Genomic DNA, 22,549 nt, shown 5'->3' with positions numbered 1-22,549 from the left:
CTGTCTCTTGATGGTTAATATTGCTCTGAACATTTCTGTGCATGTTTTTGTATGAGCCTGTGCTCATTTTTCTTAGGTATGCATTGAGGAAATAGAGTTTTGCATATCTGGACCTGCATATTGTCCAAATGCTATGTCAAGGTGATGGGCTTTTTAAGGATCTGCCAGGCTGCTTTCTAAAGCCGCTTTACCATTTGCTGTCCCTGCCAGTGCTGCATGAGGGCTCCCCTTCTCCACCTCCTTGCTGACACTTGGTATTTTGTCTTTTTATTATAGCTGTCCTATGTGTGTGAACGGGTATCTCATGTGGTTCCCATTGATAGTTCTGTGATGGCTCTTCAGTAATTTTTAAATTAGTCTAGGTAAGAAACATTCTATTTATAATTTCTTGTGTCTTAAAACACACACAGTATTTTCCACATATTAATTCATAATAAATTTTTACATTTATAAACCTATTTTTAAAAATTTCAATAAAGGGGTAGGTGGTCCTTAAATTTCTTTGTAACTTTTATGGAAAGTGGGCTTTCCCCACATCACCAGCATTTTGCCCTGACTTTTACCCTCGCACCCGTACCTTATGTGTCTCAGTCTCACATAGGTACTCCATTTCTTGACCTCTCATTGCTAAGCCTGCCCACCAGATGACTTGAGGAATGTTAATTAAAGGAAAGAATGGAATGCTGTCTGTTCATTTTGGATTGTGTAGCTTGTTCCTGGGGACAGGTGGGTACTATTTCTGCTAATAACTTACAGATGTAAAGAGCATTAGAGGCTTCATTTAATCTGGCACTTCCAAAAAAAAAAAGACAACTTGAAAATTGCTTCTAAAAAAGAGTGTTACATGTCTGGTCTTTGCACATTGTCCTCGTCGTTTATTCTTTGGATTTTCTGTATAGATAGCCCCATGTTTGTGTGTTCATTCCTTTTTTATTATTTTTAATGTATTTTATTGATTTTTTACAGAGAGGAAGCGAGAGGGATAGAGAGCCAGAAACATCAATGAGAGAGAATCATTAATCAGCTGCCTCTTGCACACCTCCTACTGGGGATGTGCCCGCAACCAAGGTACATGCCCTTGACCGGAATCAAACCTGGGACCTTTCAGTCTGCAGGCCGATGCTCTACCCACTGAGCCAAACTGTTTTGGCTGTGTGTTCATTCCTTATTTGAAGAATTCTATGAAATGTTAGCCTAATAAATCAAGAAAGTTTATCACAGCAGGTATATCATCTCTATCCTAAGGTATAGTTAAAATACTATAGGTACTAGGTAATTTTTAAGGTTTTAACAAGACATCAAAACCCATGTTTAAATTTTAAAGAAACTTTATTCAACTTTAACATTATGTAAATAAACATTAGCTAGCGCACATATAAGTTCCTAATTAATTGTACTATAAAAATAGAAGTGTTTATTAATGTTGATATACTTTCTTGTGTTAATATTAACCTTGTGAACAAAGTAGTTATTTATTAGCAAATCTTTATGTAATTAAAACAAAGAAATCTTTCTTGAGTGAATGCTAAGTGTCTGGTTATCAGATCATTCAGTCAACTAATTAAAGCATAGTATGCTAATGATATTCTAAGGCCACTCAACAACTTGTTATGATATGCACTGACCAACCAGGAGGCAGATGGTCCAACTGGTAGGATAGCTTGCTGCTGGGGTCTGGCCAAACGGAACTGAGTGAGATGGGCCGGACATGCCCTAGAGCCCTCCTTTGGTCCCTCCCGTGCTGGCCAACCTCCCTTGTCCCTCCCCAGCCCAGATCGTGCACTGGTGGGGTCCCTTGGCCTGGCCTGAGTCCTCTTGCAATCCGGGCTGAGGGGAACCCCCCCCCCCCCCAAGTGCATGAATTCCGAACACTGGGCACCTAGTTTACTATAAAACATTTATTCCAGTTAAAATGAACACAGTAAAGACTGTTTTGGAATTTTCTAAAATTTGCTAAGTACAGATTGTAATGAGATAATTTGGTGTTTTTTTAGTTAACCAAACACAATTTAAAATTCTGTTGCTTTGAAGCTCTGAGGGAAAAACAAGATTAATTTATTTCATGAATCTCCATGCCATAGTAGGGTGGCATCTTTTGAAAAAAGTATCATCTTAAGCACTAAGTGGTAGGGCCAAGGGTAGATTTGGTAATGGTAATAAGTTTCAAGACACTTTTCTGGAGATCAGGTTAAAAAACAAAGAAGTATTTCTTAAGTGAATGGCTGCCTATTACAAGAATGTAACCTGTTTGCATTTAAATAGTCCTCCTAGTAATTCAAAGCTTTTGATACTTCTTTCATCATTCTTAGAAAAATTACTGTTAATAGAAAGGACATACTCACTTTTTCTCAATATAAAATTTTTATGTTTAAAGTTTAGTTTCTTATTTTCACTTGTTATTCTAATTTATATTTTTTAAGACTTGTATCATTTTGAGTAAATTCTAATCCTATATAATTATGCAGATGGTAAACCAATACCTTAAATTCAAGTATTTGATTTTATACTAACACATAATTCTTCATCTATTACCGTGAGCTATTTCAATATAAGTTTATGAAGCCATGAATGCATACCTATATAGTTTCTGGCCATTCTTGACTTCCATAATAATAAGGGTCAGCATTTCCTTCTGTTCCTTCTTGTTCTGAGTCTTCTGGGTTATCCTCATGCTCTTCACTATCAGGGTCATCTTGAAATCTCCCTAAGACTTGGGTCTTCAGCTGTATTGTTTGACCATTAGTGCTTCTTTGTTCACCATAATAAATACTATGTATATGAGGGAAGCAGAGGGAAATGTATGAGCTTATTGGCTCTTTTAACTTGTTTTGGTCCACACGAATGTATGTTAAATGGTGGTAATATAGTGGGTCAACAGATGGACACATCGCTGTAACATTGATATCTGAAAATACAAATTAAAAATTAGTCTTGCTATATTTCATTCATCATCCTGTATCAGATTTTGTTTAAGTGTTATGCAGATCTACTTTTATTAATTAGAATACTTATAAGTGGAATTAGGTTTAATTATTTTTACAGTTACTCAAGTAATAAAATGAAAATAAGTCTATAAATGAATTTTATATGAAAATAAATGACTTCATTGGAAACTTAGTAATTTAAATAATAAATTATTAAAGTAATAAATTCTTAGTAGAAACAGTCTCAAAAAGAAAAAAATGAAAATCTTCTATAGTCACACTACTCAGAATACACATATTTCTTTATATATACTACAGTACTGTTTCTCAATGTTTAAGATGATAAACTTTAATAGGTAAAACTATAAAGTTTACACCTTTCTCTGGGGCCAATTTAATGCCATTTTTCTAGACACACTACTCAAGATACTCATTTTTCTTTATATGCTCCACAGTACTATTTCTTAGTGTTCAAGGTGATAACATTTAATAGAAAAGAATATAAAATTTATAGCATACCTTTCTCTGGGACCAGTTTCTCCCTTTTCCTAGCCAACTTTATTTATTTATTTAATTTAATTAATTTATTTAAAATATATATTATTGATTTTTTTACAGAGAGGAATAGAGAGTTTGAAACATCGATGAGAGAGAATCATTGATCAGCTGCCTCTTGCACACCCCCTACTGGGATGTGCCCACAGCCAAGGTACATACCCTTGACTGGAATCAAAGCCGGGACCTTTTAGTCCGCAGGCCGAAGCTTTATCCATTGAGCCAAACCAGTTTCGGCTTCCTAGCCAACTTTAAAGCAACTATTTTCAAAAATGTATAAAGCATAAAGTATGTCTTTAAAAAATAACGAAAATTTACGTACTTTCAATTTCATTATTTTCTAGGTACAGGTGTTCTAAATTTCTTGGAATATAGAATGCTTGCTTCAGTTTGTTGTGTCCAACATTAAGCTCTATAAGGTTGGAAAGATTAAAAATATTATATGGGATGTCTTGTAGTTTGTTGTGGGACATTCTTAGAGCATGAAGTTTTGGAAGTTCATTGAAGTAACCTTCTGGTATAGAAGAAATTGAATTATTTTCTAAAGACAGATACATAAGTGAAGAAGGCAAACCAGGAGGCATTGATTCTAATCTATTATGACATAGATTGAGCTGCATTAATTTTTCCATTTTGGCTAGGTGTTTTTCTTGTAACATAGAATCATCAAGATGATTATAACAGAGATCAAGCATAGTCAAGTTTACTAGTCCATTCAAGGCATTTGTCTGCAGTCTGGAGATGGCATTGTAACCAAGAAGAAGTCTTTCCAAAGATTTAGGAAGAGGAAATGGAAATTCTTCTAAGTTGTTATGCTGTAGTTGAAGTTGTAGTAGATTTGACAATTTAGCAAACACTCCCTGATCAATCTTTTGAGATTTAATTTTGTTGTGGCTGAGATTGATTTCTTTAAGATGAGTTGCATTGATAAATGAGTCTGCGGTCACAGCCTCAATTTCATTGAACTGAAGATAGACTTGCTGAATGTGTGCTGGAATATTTGGGATACGCTGGAGTTTGCGATGATCACAGTACATGGATAATGGAAAGTTAGGTGGACAGAAGCATTCACTGGCACAGCCTAGAGCCTGTGGATGAAAAGGCACGCGATAGTCCACATTTTGATGAAAATGGAATTCTGGTTGGTAAATATCATCTGTCTCTTGGTCATAATCTTCATCCCATTGATAACTTTCATATTGACAATATACTTTGCCTCCAAGAAAGAAGAAAAGAATGCACACCGGACTTAAAAAGCCCATAGTTTCTTTTTGTCCTATTGCAAGGAAAAAAGGAAATATATTGTGGGAAAAGTAAGTGAAATTTAGAAAACTTTTTGTATAAGTTGAGAGATGCACATCTATATCTATTGAAATACTAGAGGCCTGGTACATGAAATTCGTGCATGGGGGAGTGGGGTTCCTCACCTAGCCTGCACCCTCTCCAATCTGGGACCCCTCAGGATTGTGACCCCACAGGGATTAGGCCTAAACCAGCAGTTGGGCTTCCCTCTCGCCATCTGGGACCACTGGTTCTTAACCGCTTGCCTGCCTGCCTGCCTGCCTGCCTGCCTGATTGCCCCCTAACTACTCCCCTGCCTGCTGGCCTGATCACCCCCTGACTGCTCCACTGCCAGCCTGATGCCCCTAACTGCTCCCTTGCCTGCCTGATCGCCTCTAATTGCCTCTGCCTGCTGGCCTGATTGCCCCCTCACTGCTCCCTTGTTGGCCTGATCACCCCCTGACTGCTCCCTTGCTGGCCTGATTGCCCCCTAACTGACCTCTCCTGCCAGCCTAATCACCCCTAACCGCCTGTGCCTCAGCCCCTGCCACCGTGGCATTGTCTGCAAGAACGTCCAGAAGATGTCAGTCTAATTAGCATATTACCCTTTTATTAGTATAGATATAAAAAAAAATGTCTAGAATGAATAGAAAATACTCAAGCCAAAATTAAAATAGCCCAAGTGCCCATCAGTAGGTGATTGGATAAAGAAGCTGTACATTTATACAATGGAATACTACGAGGCTATAAAAAAGAAGGAATTCTTACCTTTTGCAGTAGCATAAATGGACCTAGAAGGTATGCTAAATGAAATAAGCCGGTCAGAGAAAGGCAAAGACCATGTGATCTCACTTATATGGGAATCTAATGAATAAAATAAACTGATGAACAAAAGAACTCCAGCGGCATGGAACAGACCGACAACTGTCAGAGGGGAGGGGATGGGAGCTGGGTGGAGAAAAAGGTTGTGTAAGTAGCAGTAAGGATGTTTTGTCTTTTTTAAAGTCACATATTGCATCGAACCAGACTAAATAACCATCTTTTAAGAGAACCTTAGTTTGTCTTGCTAGTTTACTAGTCTATAGATTCGCAATTACAACATGATGTTTCTCAACTCCAGCGTCAGTGTTTCTTTCATTGTAAATGCTGGGTGTTCTTATGCCTGTTTGGTCTCTTGATGAAACACTATGTTTTAATCAGAGAGCTCTTATCTAAGGGATGCTTTCTTATTATTAAGCAAAATTTCCCACTGCAACTTGTTTGCTGAAACTCTTTTCTGCCCTTGGGGAGGACATGGAACACTTTCTTTTATGTGCGTGTTTTAGATAGTAAAAACAACTATCATGTTTCCTCTTTGTGGTTGTTTTTTTTTGTTTTTGTTTTTTTGCCAAGGCTAACCATGACTTCATATTTTCCTCATGAAACAGTTTTCAAAATCCAGTCATTTAATCTCTGAGGCAATCTGGGACCACTGGTTGGTCCCAGAGCAGGAATCCAACCATGATTCATACTGTGTTTCCCCAAAAATAAGACATCCTCCGAAAATAAGACCTACTTACAGGTTTCCTTCTGAGTGAAATATAAGACCCCCCAAAAATAAGGCCCCCCCTAGGCTAAACATGAAGATTTGGTTTACCGATTCTGAAAGAAATGGAGTCACAAGAAATTCACCAGGAAATTCAGGAATTGGATTGTTATGATGATGTTCCAGAAGATGATGACATGATGGTCATTGAATAAATGAATAAATTCTTGATACTGTAGGATTCACAGTTTGTCTGTGTCCCAGAAAGAGAAGATAGAAGTAGCAGCAAAGATATGCAGCTGTGTGGGCCATGGCATGTAGGAGTGTCAGAGTCTTACTGTTACATAGCTGGACCTTGAAAAGAATGTGCTCATCAGAACTCTGAATGTTGTGTTAAGGAGGTGGAGGGATAGAACAAAAAGGGGGGGAAAAGAGAGAAGTCATGGACAGGGAAAACAATGTGATTATGGGGAGTGGGAGGGGAAGAGGAAGAGGAGGTAAGGGAGGATAAATGGTGATGGGCGGAGGCTTGACGCATGGTGAACCACAATACAGTGTACAGATGGTGTGTTGTAGACTTGTGCACCTGAAACCTGTATAATTTTGTTAACTACTGTCACCCCAATAAAGTCAATGAAATGGGAAAAAATATTAGCAATCATCAATTAGTAATCTTACATTTGAGGATTAACTCTGATTAACAGAGTCAGAACTCTGTTGTCCAATAATTACGATAATGAAGATCTTATGATAATGGGGTCTCTCTAGAAATGAAGCGATTCTTAGTGCATCTGCTTTGGCCAGCTAAGAAGACCTAAGGTTTCTCTTCTAAATCTGAGCTTGTCATCATTGTCCTTACTTCTTGAGAAGCGGGGCCCCAGAACTTAGCCTTGTGACTATCAGTAACTTCCTGGTGTGAAATCTAGCCTATCTCCATCAATATGCCCATTATCTTCCATTCCTCTTACTTCTGTTCCTTTTCAACTTCACCCATAATAATTGTCCATTACAATGATCTCTTATTTCAATGAATCTTTTCTCAGTCATTTACTAAGCATATTTTTTATTACTTTTGACCTTTTTAAAATATATATTTTATTGAGTTTTTACAGAGAGGAAGGTAGAGAGATAGTTAGAAACATTGATGAGAGAGAAACATCGATCAGCTGCCTCCTGCACACCCCCTACTGGGGATGTGCTCGCAACCAAGGTATATTCCCTTGATCGGAATCGAACCTGGGACCCTTCAGTTCACAGGCTGACGTTCTGTCCACGAGCCAAACTGGCTTCGGCTACTTTTGATCTTTAAGTTCTATAATTTATGCCTTGTTTCCTATAGGATAATTCATACCAAAACATTATAACTCACTGTCAAGCATCTCATTTCCTGTCCTCTAATTTTTGACAGAACCTACTAAAGTTCACGCTGTATAAATGCTCAACATTTTGTTGAATGAATGATTGGATTAACAAATCAATATATTTCATCTCATCAACAATGTTCATTTATTACTATTGATTGAGAACATTAATGTTCTTAATGTTGATTATTTCTAGGCATTTATTTCATCACAGATATTTCTTTAAATGAACACGGTCATAGAGAATGTGGCTGTTCCCTTGTCTATTGAATGTATCTCCATCACAATATACTATAGTCTTCATTTTCCTTTTACATTATGTGGTAGAAAAATCACAAATGTGAAAAGGAAAGTAAAATACAAGTTACCAGTTTTAAAAACTATCTTTTGTGAATTTTCCATATTATAGCAATAAAAATTTCAATGTTATAACATTTCTCTAACTTAGAAAAAGGCACTCCTGCTTTCATCAGGAACATTCTAAGACGAGATAGACTTTGTTCTTGAAAGTTTAAAGTTGTTGGAAAGCCTCATAGAATTTTATTATTTTAAAATAGACTTAATTGCTTTCTTGGCATGCCACAGAAACTAGAATATAAGAAACTAAGTATTAGTATATGATTCAGAATTTTTTAAAGCAGATTTAAATTTAACTCTGTAGAATTAGTATGTCATCACTGTTACACCCAAAGGCCTAAGGAAATAAGGCTCTTTTATTATTAAAAATACAAAAGTTTCAAAATTCTTTTTAGCCATAACACATTTTAATCTTAAATAACCAAAACTCAAGAAACTAGATCCTTCAGGACTAGATAGAGCACTCATATCTTTGAGAAAGGCAAATGAAAACAAACATTCTTATACCAAGGATTTGTCGATGGAGAGTGAAACTTGTACCAACACCCAGCACCCTGCCCCCGGCCTCTGCACTGCTCAGGTCTGTTGCTCTCAGGCAAACTATTCCATTAATCTAAAACCTTTCATTCAAAACAAAAATATATATAAACAAAGATTATATAGTGGTTAGATCTTAAGTTAGAAAATTCACTATAATACTTCTTTCCATGAATAATTTGGCTAATCAGAGTTTTAATGTAGCTTTTACCAGATATTGCTTCCAAAAGTTGTGCTTTTATGATGGTTACAAATCTATTTTAACATCAAACAAATCAAATATACTTTCTATTTTAAAAAGTAGGAATACTTTTTTAAAAATGGAAAATTATTTTATCATCATACCTGTTGAGTTTGCTTTAGTTTTCAGGGGTTGATGAGTTTGCAAATCCTGTAAATGAATCAGAAATTCCTAAAGTCTTTAACTCAGTCTCTTAAAAATCCACAGTAACTGTATGCTCAAATAGGGCTGTCTCTTGAATCACTGTTGCAATTTAAGCACATATAATCTGCCTGGAAAACACTTGGGTTGAATTAAGATTATGTACTTCTTTTCATTATCCAAAACTTTGTGGATTCAAATTAAGATGCTTGTGTTCTTGGTCAGATTCATGTGGCTTACTTCTTTCTTTTTCCCTTAAGTTTGGTTTGAGGTGTGGCAAGAATTTCCTCTAATATGAAGGGCAAACATAGCTAAAAGAAACAGCATGTACTGATTACTGTTTTTATTTTCATTTTCATGCCAAAGAATTCTTCAAATTAAGGCCCACTGTAACCTCGAGCACAGTGTCTCAGCAATTTAAGGTGGAACTTAGAATTATTTGGAGACCTTGTTTGTCTGATTCCCTAATGTTCATACCAGTGTTTTCTTTCATTAAGATTCAAACTAGGATTAGAAACAGTATTTCACATCTAGTTAATTTTTTTAATGAAATAGATTGTTATTGGTGATGCAGATTAAATATATAACTTTTTCATTCAAAGAATTATATCTTCTATTGGCTATCACCTTGCTCCCAAATATACTCATTAGAATGGCTTCTAATAATTTTCAAAATAAAAATTAACGTCTAAGTTTATAGAATTCAGTATTTTGCCCTCAGAAAGTATGTCTCTAGTTTGCCTGTTATTAGCAGTATAAAAAACACGTTAATAAAATTGATAAGATGGAATTAGAAGCTCCTGCTGACCAATGACCACTACCTTTATTTTGCAAATTTAGGACATTTTCTGATTTACTGAATTGTCTCTCCTATGTTTTTATATTAATGTTTTCATATTTTAAAAAGATAGTTAACTTGTATCTCTTGGCAGTGAATTTTTCTAGTTCATTTCTTGGGCGATTCTTTCAAGATTATGCAAAGTAATAAAGTAGAGTAAATTCTGGAATTCATTTTGCTTTTGCTTTCCATTCAAAATAATGTTTGTCATTGGTTTTTACAAAGAATTCACACTATTTTGTTATACTTCAGATTTTTAAAAAGCATACAATAATTCAAGTGATACTTTGGCAATATTGAAAATTCTCATTTATTATTTGAGACACTGGTATGTAAAACATGGCCGACCAAATTTGGGCCAAGATTTCATCTTGTTACTGATCTTTTCCATATGTTTCCTATTAGTCTTTGTTCTTAAACCTCAGGCTTCCACACTAAGGGCACAGAGCAAATATGTGTACTTTTTTCAAAAATCATTTTCATGCTCTCACAGTTCTTTGGAAGATTAATTTACAATCAGTTTGCTTTTTCTGTAATTTCTCATTTACTCTGTGATTTGAATTTATGATAATGATTATGTTGTTCACGTTCCTAACAAATGTGAAAAAATATTTACCAATAGATAGCTTGAATCAAAAGTGTCTAGGAAATTTGACAGAATTTGGCAGTGTCCAAGAGGTTTGGGTTTGGGGGAGGGAGGAAGAGTGATAGATGTACAAAATAGATCCAGGGTCATGGAGACATGGGACAGAGGAATATCAGAGGAAGCACTTATATGCATATCTGCATAACCCATGGGTACGTGATGTGGTGAAGGCCTGGGATGGGGGCAAGGGGGTGAATGCATGCTGGAAGGGGTCAATAGGAAAAAAGGGGGGCATTTCTTATACTTAAAGATAAATTTTGAAAAAAGTGGTGGGATGGTGGTCCAAGGAAAGCCTTAGAGGAAAAGTAGAAGCTGTGGTTGTGACAGTTTGCTGTTTCAGTTAGGTGATTATAAGTAAAGCAATTAAGGAGAAAAGTCAGTTGAATTTGTGAAAAGTATAAGTTATATTCTACAATTATAATTTTTAAATCCTCACCCAAAGTTGTTTTTATTGTTTTGTTTGTTTTCTTTTTTTTTTAAATAAGAAAAAGGACGAACATTGATTGATTGTCTCCTTCCTATACATGCCCTGACTGGGGATGGAACTCACAACATAGGTGTGTGCCCTGACTTGCAACTTTTTGGTGCACAGGACAATACTCCAATTCCTCAATTATAATTTGATTGAAGTAGATACTGTGTCTCAAGGCTAAAGAACTAATTGCTGCATAGGAAAGGCCTGACTGAGACTTGCTTAGTTATGGTAATAAGTAAGCATAAAAATTTTTCATTTGTTTAGTAATTCAGCTCATATTTATTGAGCCCCTTTTTGTTTAAGGCAGTTTTAGGGGTTGGGGACTCAGCAATGAAAGCCTCTGTTGTCATGGAGGAGGGGATTAGAAAATAAGCATTTCAAGTGGTGTGAAGTGCAATGGAGAAGAGAAAAGCAAGGTAGAGGGGTAAAAACAGCTGCGCACAGGGGCTGGGGAAACAGTGTGGACACCACTGTGAGGTGTGCAGGAGCAGAAGGCTACATAACTGGCCAGTGAGAGACCCTCATCTCACTGCTGGCGGATGTGACAGATAAGCAAGGGGAGGCAGTGGACATGGCCCATGTGGTGATGGGTCAGAGCTGGAGACATCAGTATGAACTCAGGGTCAGCTTCAGACACATGCAGGTGGCTACATCTGGAAGTGTTTATAGATGTGTGTGCATACAGGGGCCAGAGTACACACATCCTCCTCCAGGCTGAGGGCTGAGAGAGCCGGGAAGCAATGACACAAACATCTAGCACCGAAATCTTGGCTTCTAATACCATCCTTGAATAAAAGAGACCAGGGATCCTTGGTAAAATGATCGGGGCAGGGGACATTAAGACTGAGCCTGCAGCAGCTTGCTGTGCTGAAAAGTAAGGATGTGCTAAGAAAGGAAGAGATACAGGAAATCTGTGTAACTTCTCGATTTGCTGTGAACCTAAAACTGCTCTAAAAGATGAAGTCTATTAATAAGTTTTCAAAAGGGAAGTTACTGTTTTGAATAGTTTAACAAATACCTGCATACAGTGAAGGTGTAAGCCAAGGTGGTATAAAAAAGGCAAAACATGCCATAGAACCACGATGGTGGCATAGGTAAATGCGGTACTCATGGCCTCCCAAAGCCATATCAAAATTACAATTAAAATACAGAACTGCATCATTCAGAACCACCTGAAAGCTGACTGAATGGAAGCCCTACAACTAGAGAAGCAAAGAAGAAAGCACATGGAGGCTGGTAGGAGGGGCAGAGACATGAATGGGATGGTCGGAAACCCACATTTGTTTTTTTATTCAGGAGGGATATCTCCACTGGTGATTTTCTGAGACCCTGCCCCATCCAATTTGTAGCCCCACCCAAGCTTTTGGCAGCGGCTTTTTCATATGAATGACCCATCCTGGCTCAAGCTTCAGACTTTTCAAAAATCTCTCAAACAAGCAGTAGCAAGACCCAGCATTAGCAGCAGTTTGCCTTGCTTCACAGCTTGGCCTTGCCTGGGCACTTCCAAGCCTAACACAAGAAGTAAACCATCTGCGGATTGATCCATAGCTCCTGTTGGGAGGCCCAGGCAATGGCTGACTTTGTACCTCCCTGGAGACCCCAGAGCCAGTGCACCCAGTGGACAGCTTCAGACCACATCGATGGGTATTCTTTAAGAAGAGGAAGAAGAAGGAGAAGGAGAAATATGAACAATAAAATGGCAATAAATACGTATCGACAATTAAATCTAAAAATAAACTACCAAAGGACAAAATAAACTGATGAATAAAGAAGAACCAGAGTCATGGAAACATGGAACAGACTAACAAATCTCAGAGGAAAGTGGGGTGGTGGGGTCAGGGAGAGATTAACCAAAGAACTTACATGCATGTATGCATTACCCATGGACACAGACAGTGGGGTAGTGAAGCACTGAGGTTACGTGGGTACTAGGTTGGGGGCGGGGGGCAAAGGAGGAAGGGGAGACATCTGTAATACTCTGAACAATAAAGATATTTAAAAAAATTAAATTTTTTTTTTAATTTATTGATTAAGGTATCACATATTTGTCTTCATCTCCTCTCCCCCCCCCCCCCATTCCTATCCCAAACCCCTCCCCATGTATGTTCCCACCCACCTGTTGTTTGTGACCACTGGTTAGGCTTATATGCATGCATGCAAGTCCTTTGGTTGATCTCTCCCCTTTTCCTCCACCCTCCACTACCTTCCCTCTGAGGTTTGACGGTCTGATTGATGCTTCCCTGTCTCCAGGTCTGTTTTTTTGTTCATCAGTTTATGTTGTTCATTATTACTCCTAGATGAGTGAGATCATGTGATACAAGAAATACATTTATAAGAACCGAAAATGAGACAAGCAATAATGGTTATGCTGGGAGGCAAATGAATCAGTCTGTAGTGAGTTTCATTCTGGGCCAACAGTTCTTTTGAGACCCAATTTCTATGTCAAACAGTTCCTTATGTGTACATGTCAGCAATGATATTTCAGTTCTGGATGATGGACAAATGGTAGTAATTCTGGTCTGACGCTTTCTGGTTTGGTCCTGGGCAATCTGCAGCAATGCACAACAGCTGAATGCTAGTATGGCAAAGCATCGTCAGCGTCTTCCATCTCTGAACTATTTCTCTTCTGTCCTCATGGCTAGATCAGTCCTGTCAATTCCTCTCTGTTGCAGGAATTCACATGGTCTTGGAGTTGTTTTCTGAAAATATACAAACATATTCTTGACCAAAAGTTAATAAAAGAATATTTTCTATAAATTTGACTTGGGATCCTCTTTCATTTTTTGCCCAAACGATTTTCCTTTGGCTTATTTTGACACCATATGTGTTTTCCATTGGTGACTTGCTATTAGCATTACAAATAAAAGTTAATTTTCTAAAGTACACATTTTCTAGATGTAATTTACTTACAGGATATTTTTCCTTACATGATATTCTTCTACTATCCCCCCCATCCCCTGTTTTTTAATTTAAATATTAGGAGGCTTTTGGGAGTTTTATAATGTAGTCTTGATAGCTTTAAAATTTTAATTTTTGCACTAAAATATGACTGCTATAAGTTCATTACATGTTATGAAATTTTACCATGAGATGAACTACCAATAAAAAATGTAGTTAATACTTTAGGAACAGCTTTTTGTCCAATACAATGAATTTTTCTAGAATATTCACTTACTTCAATTAGCCAATTTAAATCAGCCTGAAAACTTGTCTACTATTTTACTGTCAAATTTATTATAATCTAAAACAATCTTATTTTACCCTGTAAATATTAGTGGAAAGGATTATTTGCCTTCTTGAGTAGGCCCTGAGCATTCCTGGTACTAGGTTGGATTTAGGTATAAAAAACCCACTTGCCTACACCATGGTACTAAAAATTATTTTTTAAAAGATGCCATGGCAAGGGCCAAGTGATCCAGGAGTATATATGGGGGTATCCTCATAGAGTCAGCCAGGGCTAGCAAGAGCTGTGTGTTTCTGATAGCTTGGACATCTTCTGGCATTCTAAATCCAGCTCACCAAATCCAGCTGGTGAGCTGCTTCTGTCAGAAAAACCGTTTAGGCAACCCTATAGAAATAGTCCAGATCCGACTGTCACATGTGCCCCGGAGACCCAGCCCCTCCACAGGGCTTGAAGAGTGCACTCCAGAATGCATGACTAACTTCTGTGTATTTCCCTCGTCCTTTACTCTTCCCATATTCCAAATTAACCGATTCTTTATGTAAGGCAGAATTTTGGGTGTCCTCAAAATCAGTGCGTCCCAAAATGTGGTGGGAGATTCATTGGTATGCGAATTGCTAGGGCTTCTGGTTTAAAAATCCAGGCTGAAATCTACAGAAAAGAGAAAGGGAAAGAATAAGTAGTTCTTATTATTAACCTTGAATCTTGATCACTTGTGGAGATTTTGAAACTTCAAGTCTGGGTAGAATTCAGCCAGTTTTATGTTTAAATGACTCAAAGGTTGAAAACAAAAGCTTTATTACCTCTATGATATTTCTTCTCATAGTACTTTGACAACAGATGTCTTTTCCCCCCACCCCAATCAGTGATCTGACACTATCGTGGTGTCACTACAGTTTAATTCCATTCTGACAATGTCTATTTGGAGTTGGTGCCACATCCTATAAGCTAAGGGCTCAGTTCCACAAGACTACCCGCACCTTAAGACACCAGTTGTACGCAGTAGGGCTCGAGGTTGCCCACAACTTCTGAGTTGGCTGCAAATCAGATCTTCCCATGAGCCCCTCCTCAGATTGGGTAATTTGCTATAACAGAACTTGGAGAAACACTTGATATGTTTACCAAGTTGATCATCTGGTAAAGCATAGTATCAAGTGTACAGGGGGATAGCGAGATGGACACAAGGTGAGGGCTGGAAAGATCCTGCATGCAGGAGCTTCTGTGCCTGCGAACTGGGTGCAGTGTCCTGGATCGGAGATGTGTTCTGTAACCTGGAAGCAGCGGGTAGTGTGGTTCAGTGGATGTTTCTCTCTCCCATTGATGTTTTTATCTCTATCTCTCCTGCCCTCTCCCTTCCTCTCTGAAAGTAGTAAAAATGTATTAAAAGACAACAACCTGGAAGGTCTCTGAACCCTGTATAGTAGGGCCTTTGTGGAGGCTTCATCATGTAGGCACGATGGATCATTAACTCCATCTCCATGCCCTCTGCTTCCCTGGAGGATTGTGAGTGTGGTTGAAAGTTCTAATAACCTAATTGTGATTTAGTCTTTCCAGTGATCAGCCTCTATCTTTAAGTTACCCCTAAACCCACAAGAACAGTCTTTTTAGAACAAAAGATGTTCCTTTCATCCAGGAAATTTCAAAAGATTTAGGATCTCTGTGTTAAAAAAAGTGTCCAAGACCAAATAATTAGGATAAAAGAAGCACCTACTGCTTCTGTCACTTGGGAAATTATAAGATTTTAGAAGTTCTGTGTCAGGAATAGGGGCAGAGACCTAATATACAGTATATTTCTTATATCACAAAGGTAACCATGCAAGCTCACCCTGCAGCTTCTGACCCCCAGCCACCGGGTCCCATGCCAGGAGCCCCTGGAAGGGCCACCACTTTGCATGACTCCAGGGTCACATTCCCTGCTGTTGGGACATTCAGTGGAATACAGTGTCATTTGTGTGTGAATCCTTCCAGAGATACTTTATACATCTAGAAGCAAATATGAGTATTTAAAAATTATTATTTTTGGTTTTCTTCTTTAAAGTATTTTTTATTCATCAGTAAAAGTTGAGATACAGTATAGTTTCAGGTGCACAATCCAGTGACGAGGCATTTATATAACTTACAAAGTGATCATCCTGATAAATCTAATACCATCTAACACTATACATAGTTATTATAATATTGCTGCCTATATTTCTTATGCTGTACTTTATATCCCCATGACTATTCTGTACCTGCTAATTTGTACTTTTCATTTTTGAAATATTACATATGTCCCCCCTTACTCCCCATTGTCCTCTCCCAGCCTGAAGCCTGGATGGATCTGGAGAGCATTATGTTAAGCGAAATAAGGCAGTCAGAGAAAAATAACTATCACATGATCTCACTTATTTGTGGAATGTAATGAACAGCTTCCTATATAATAAAAGCCTAATATGCAAAGCGACCAAATGGCGGAATGCTTGTTGAAACGACTAGAGTCACTCTGACGTGCACTGACCACCAGGGTGTAGATGCTCAATACAGGAACTGCCCCCAGCCCGCAGGCCCCAGGCCAGCCAGCCCCCCGCTCCCCCATCACCCCACCGGCCATCCCTCTGATGGGCCCTGATTGCCGGCCAGGCCTAGGAACCCTATCCATGCGTGAATTCTGTGCACCAGGCCTCTAGTAAACTGATGAACAAAGCAGATGCAGAGATATAGAAGCATTGGACAGTCTGCTAAACCTCAGAGGGAGGCAGAGGAGGATGGGCGGGTGGGGGAGGGTAATAGATCAACCAAAAAGTCATTATTTTTGGAAAGCTTTTCTTTTTTAAGGAAAGATTTTTGATTGGGGTGGACACTGAGCATGCACCAGGCCATGATAAAGTGACTTAAGAGAATGGTCCGAAAGGGCTGACTTCCTCCTGTGGCTCAGGTCAGGGCTCGGCCAGAATAGATCCCGGTGGGACAGCGTCAGCACCACGTCTGTAAGGCCAGGTCAGGGATGGGAGCGGAGGAGGGCCCCATGCCGTTCACCCAGCGCAGCAGGGCTTATCTCTAGACACTCAAAGACACACTCTGGTTCTCCAGAGAAGGACTAGGGAGCAGGAGGAGGGGAGCAGGGGTGAGTGGGATAATGAATAACTGTTGTTTTTCAAGAAGGATCTACCAGCATCACACAACTGGGTCTAACATCCCCTTTAACCATCGCACAGCACATTTTGCAGCATAAATAAAGACTCGAGAAAATAAATACATTGGCTCCAATGAGGTGGAAAGGGTGTGGGGAGGGTGGGCAGGATGCTTACACACAGTAGGCTCTGAGGAGCAGACAAGACAGGAGGCACTATGGGGAGCGTCAGTCTTAGCGTCCTCCCGTGCTCCTGGTGTCCTGGCAGCGTTCTTTTTGCCCCGTTGCCGATAGAGGTAGCGAGAAAAGCTGTTTGCTTTTTCTGTCCCAGTGATCTGTTCAGATGGGTACTCACCCGTGGGCAGGTAGACTGAGGGGCGTTGATTCAAGGCTTTACACACAGAATTGGCATGAAATCGACTAAAATTGCTTTTGTTGTAGACTGGCAGTCCTTTAAAAAAATCTGCCATCTTCTGCTTCCTCTGTTCAGCTGCCACCACCACAGCTGCCCCCGTAGCATAGCCGCTGCCCCGAAAGAATTCTTAGATGAAATATGAGGGATCTGAACTGCTCTCCACAGAGGATCCAAGGGCACCAGTTCCATCGTCCTCTAGACAGTAATCAAGTTTTTATTTGTGACCATATGCTAGGTCAAATGGTATTATAGTTTGAGTTTCCATTTCTCTGTGAACCTGTTTGACTTTTTCTTATATTTTGCAGCCATGTACACTTCTTTTTCTGAAGCTATCTATAACTTTTTTACTTTTTTGCCTGTTGTGTAGGTCTCTTTCTGGTTGACTTTTAAGAATTCTTCATATATTAGGGAAATAAGACCTAAGTGCTATGACTCATACTGTTGTTTTCCAGTTTGTCATTTGTCTTTTTTTTTTTTTTTTTTTTTTTTTTACATATCAGTTATTTAATCGGGTTCTTGTAAGAAATTCAGAACACCTGGGGGACTTGGCGGGCTAGGTCAGAGCAGCCCTCTACCTGGGGTGGCTCCAGGCGTTTGGAGGGGAGAGAGCTGCTCGCCCCCTCCTGTCTGCAGTGCACATCAGGGAACCTGCTGGCGGGCTCGAGGGTCCTGACACATGTCCAAACTGAATTGTGCTCCCTTTCCCCATGGATATGAGTTTAACGGGATGAGTGAGCCCAGCAGGACTTGGAAATGCAAATCCAGGCAGCCTTTTGTTGGTGTGGCACAGGGTCACGCCTCTCCCTAGCTCCCAGCTGCCTGAGGCCATAACCAGGGAGCCTTCCTTGGGGGTGCTGCTGCCTCACCTGCGGAGGGAAGGAAGATTGGCGCTCGCTCCGAAGCCACTCGGTTCTGTGAACATCTAAGAGTCTGTCTGTAGTTTCTCCAGGATAAATGCACACCCCTGGTCCCTTTTGAGTGCAGCCAACCGTCCTTTTTGCCGGACTTGAGCAGGGCAGTGATTGGAGGACGGGGTTAGCGCCCTTTCTCAGGCTGGGGCTGTAAGAAGGGAAGTGCTGGGCCCTGGGAGATGGCATCTGAGGGCATGTGGGGTGTTAGCTCAGGACCAGGGCCTCAGGAGCCACCTTGCAGATCTCCAGTGCGATGCCACCCACATCTTCCCGTGTGCTTCCACGGCCCTGAGTCTCCTTCCCTCCAGCAGAGCCCGGCCGAGGGCCCCGCGCCAGCCCCTGTGCGTTAGCCTATGAAGAGCACCGGACTCAGGCAGACTCCCTCCCATTCCCCCTGGACAAATCCCTGCGTATTTTCACTGCCAGGGGCTACGCAGGCCTTCTTCTTGGCCCTGGTGCTCTGGTTTGGGGTCCCCGGTTGAGACTGAGACCCCACTTTCCTCCAGGGGGTGCTTTTGCAGCCCCGGTATTTCTCTGGCTTCACAGCCTCTCCCCTGGGTGCAGGGACCAGACCCCCTTCTTGCCAGTCTCTGTGTAGCATCTTTTCTCAGGCCTTTGGCACACTCCTGTTCGCCTCTCTGTTGTTTAGGTTGATTGCTCTGAACTCTAGCTGCAATTCAGGTTTGGCACTGGGAGGAGGGTGTATTGCTTTCAACTACTCCGCAGCCATGTTGGAATACCCCCAAAGTGATTTCTTAATAATGTTAGTTTTATTGACTTCAAGTGATTTTCTAAAAGAATAATGTTTGGGTTATGAATTCAATGACCATTTTTTATTGTATTCAGGGGAAATAGGGATAGATGGTCACTGCGATTTTTTTCTATTTTGAATTCCTTAATAAACCAAGAAGGTTGTAAAAGTTTGCTTTCAAACTTTAATTGCTTTCAAGTGGGTAGTAGTTTGTATTTATCATAAAATGGATTTATAACAGAAAACTTTAGTGCAGTTTTGGTTATTTATGATTTTTTTAAAATACATTTTATTGATTTTTTACAAGGGAGAGAGAGAGAGAGCTAGAAATGTCGATGAGAGAGAATCGACCAGCTGCCTCTTGCACACCCCCTAACGGGGATGTGCCCGCAATCAACGTACATGCCCCTGACCGGAATGGAACTTGGGACCTTGCAGTCTGCAGACCGACGCTCTACAATTGAGCCAAACCGGTTTCGGCTATTTATGATTTTTATTAGTGATTTGTTTTTTGTAAAATTATAACCAAAAAGGTTAACTAACAGCTGTGGGAAGAAAAATAGAAACATTACCTATAGGAAATAATTGCTGTGATTTCAGGAATAATTTCCAGTATTTAAAAAGTTTTTCTGTCTTTTCTTTTTAGAAAAAGACTAACTTAGCCATTCTAAGCTCTACGACTCAGATCCGTATAGATGATTTTAACCTTAGCATTAATCTTATTAATTTAATTACTAATTTTAAGAACTATATCCTTTTTTTTTTCTTTTTTCTAAGTTTTACATATGTCTCCTTTTTCCCTATTAACCCTCCTTTCTCCAGCCATTCCCTCCCCGGGCAGGACCCCACCGCCCAGTGTCTGTGTCCATTGGTTATGCTAAGATGCATGCATATAAGTCTTTTGATTGCTCTCTAACCACCCCCCTGCCATTTGACTCCTAATCTATTCTTGTTCATCAAATTATGTTGATCATTATATCCCACAAATGGGTGAGATCATGTGATATTTATCTTTCTCCGGCTGGCTTATTTCTCTCCAAATGGTAAAAGTTCCTACTTTTTTATAGCAGTGTAATATTCCATTGTGTAGATATACAACAGTTTTTTAATCCACTCATCTGCTGATCGGCACTTAGGCTGTTTAAGAACTATATATTTTTTTTCTTTATTTAATTAATTATTTTTAAAAATATACTTTATTGATTTTTTTATAGAGAGGAAGCGAGAGGGATAGAGGGCTAGAAACTCGATGAGAGAGAAACATCGATCAGCTGCCTCTTACACATTCCCTACTGGGGATGTGCCCGCAACCAAGGTACATGCCCTTACCCGGAATTGAACCCGGGACCCTTCAGTCTGCAGGCTGATGCTCTATCCACTGAGCCAAACTGGTTTCAGCTACTTATGTTCTTATAACTGCTATAATATCACAGCTTTATTTTTATGGTATATTGCACAAAACTATTGGAACTTTAGAATATTCGGATGTTAGAATGATTGTTATTGTAGTGTATTCCTTTTTTTTTTTTTTTTTTTTAAGGATTTCATAGTCTACAATTTTTATTGTCAGTCAATAATTGTCCATATAATAATTACTCGTGTTTTAGGAGTCAATCTTTTATGGTTTTCAAAGCATTTTCACCTATATTTTTATTATTCAGTTCTCATAGCAACAGAATTGCTCAGTGTTGTCATCTTACCCTTTACAAATGAGGCAGCAGTTTCAAAGAGATTGAGATTTGCCTAAGACTTAAATGGTATGTTTTTCCAACTCAGAACTCTGTATCCTTGGATTGTTTCTGTTATATCACAATAATTTACCAAATAAACATAGCTGTTTTTAGAAATTAAGTAAATTTCCTTCAGAGCAGTTGTTCTCAACCAGCCCATTCTCACCCCTCTCCTCCCCGCCTCCACACACACTGGCAAATGTATGGAGAAGTTGTTGGTTGTTGCATAGTGGTTTGGGGCTGCAGATGCTGCTGGCATCCTGCTGAGACCAGCGAATGCCAGACATTCTGCAAAGGACAGGTACCTGCTCCCTCCAGGCTGTGATCCAGCCCAGAGTGTCAGCACGGCCAAAGCTGGGGCCTCACGGGCAAGAACAAGGCCTGTTTGCCCGTTCTTGACCTGGATGTCCAGGCACCTTCTTACACATCTGTGATGTTTTCTACTCTTCCTGAATTACTTAAAACCTAACTTTTGAGGTAGCTTAACATAAAGGTGATTATATTTCATATATTTCGTAAATTGGGATATTTAAGCATTGCTGCCGAAACCGGTTTGGCTCAGTGAATAGAGTGTCGGTCTGCGGACTGAAAGGTCCCGGTTTGATTCTGGTCAAGGGCATGTACATTGGTTGTGGGCACATTCCCGGTAGGGGATTTGCAGGAGGCAACTGGTCGATGATTCTCTCTCATCGATGTTTCTAGCTATCTATCCCTCTCCCTTCCTCTCTGAGAAAAATCAATAAAATATATTTAAAAAAAACCACAAAACATTGCTAACAGAATAGTCATGGGGGGGTTGAAAAATACATCATAGGGAATATAGTCAATAGTATTATAGTAACTATGTATAGTGTCAGGTGAGTATTAGAAATAATTGGGGGTTTACTTTATAAATTATATGATTGTCTAACCACTATGCTCTACACCTGAAACTAATACAAAATAATCCTCCTATACAATAAGAGAGGAATATGCTAATTATCCGTTATGCCATCACATGTAACAACCCACCGCAGGAGGGTGGGACAGTGAACTACAAGCTACAAGTGGGCGGCAGAGAGCTACAGGAGGTGCAGGGCAGCAAGCTGTGAAGGGTAGAGGGGCAGGGGGGCGGGGGGGGGGGTAAGGGGGAAGGGGAGGATTTGCTCCAGGAGGGCAGGACAGCAGGCAGAGAGTTTGAGGAGGGCGGGGCAGCGACATACCAGCAGCTGTGGGCCAGTGGCCAGCTGAGGCAAGGGGCAGCAAGCTATCGCGCTGGGATTCGTGCACAGGGCTACTACTATTAGATATAGACTGTAATTGAAAAATAAAATTTAAGTAAAAACAAGAGAATAAGCATTGATTAAATATATTATATATAAACTAGAGTTTTCTGACAAATAGTTCCTGGGTAAGAGAATAAAAATTAAAGCAAAGCACAAATGTTTTATTTTAAACCAAAACTTTAATGTTTATCCAATTTTCTAGTTTTACTTAACTTAGGTTAAATGCCAATAAAAACTACATAAAGTACTCAAGCTTTATTGAGAGTGTTTAGTTTATGTGTCTCATTGAATGCTCTCCTGTGTGTT

The 22,549-nt window shown here is 39.5% G+C and overlaps 2 protein-coding genes across 3 annotated transcripts in view; one reads left to right on the top strand and one right to left on the bottom strand.

Moving 5' to 3' along the window:
• LOC118708715 (centromere protein P) overlaps positions 1–22,549 on the top strand; it is a 209,647-nt gene that overhangs the window by 76,553 nt on the left and 110,545 nt on the right. The gene's annotated exons all lie outside the window — the stretch shown is intronic.
• OMD (osteomodulin) lies at positions 1,847–9,196 on the bottom strand. Its single transcript, XM_036420112.2, has 3 exons — positions 8,886–9,196; positions 3,802–4,755; positions 1,847–2,905 (listed from the first exon to the last, which is right to left on the bottom strand). The coding sequence occupies exons 2-3, from the start codon at positions 4,739–4,741 to the stop codon at positions 2,577–2,579; spliced, it is 1,269 nt and encodes a 422-aa protein (XP_036276005.1). The 5' UTR covers positions 4,742–4,755; positions 8,886–9,196; the 3' UTR covers positions 1,847–2,576.

The sequence above is a fragment of the Pipistrellus kuhlii genome, unplaced genomic scaffold, assembly GCF_014108245.1.
Source record: "Pipistrellus kuhlii isolate mPipKuh1 unplaced genomic scaffold, mPipKuh1.p scaffold_m20_p_62, whole genome shotgun sequence".
NCBI lineage: Eukaryota > Metazoa > Chordata > Mammalia > Chiroptera > Vespertilionidae > Pipistrellus > Pipistrellus kuhlii.
This window is presented reverse-complemented; position numbering and strand designations above follow the sequence as displayed.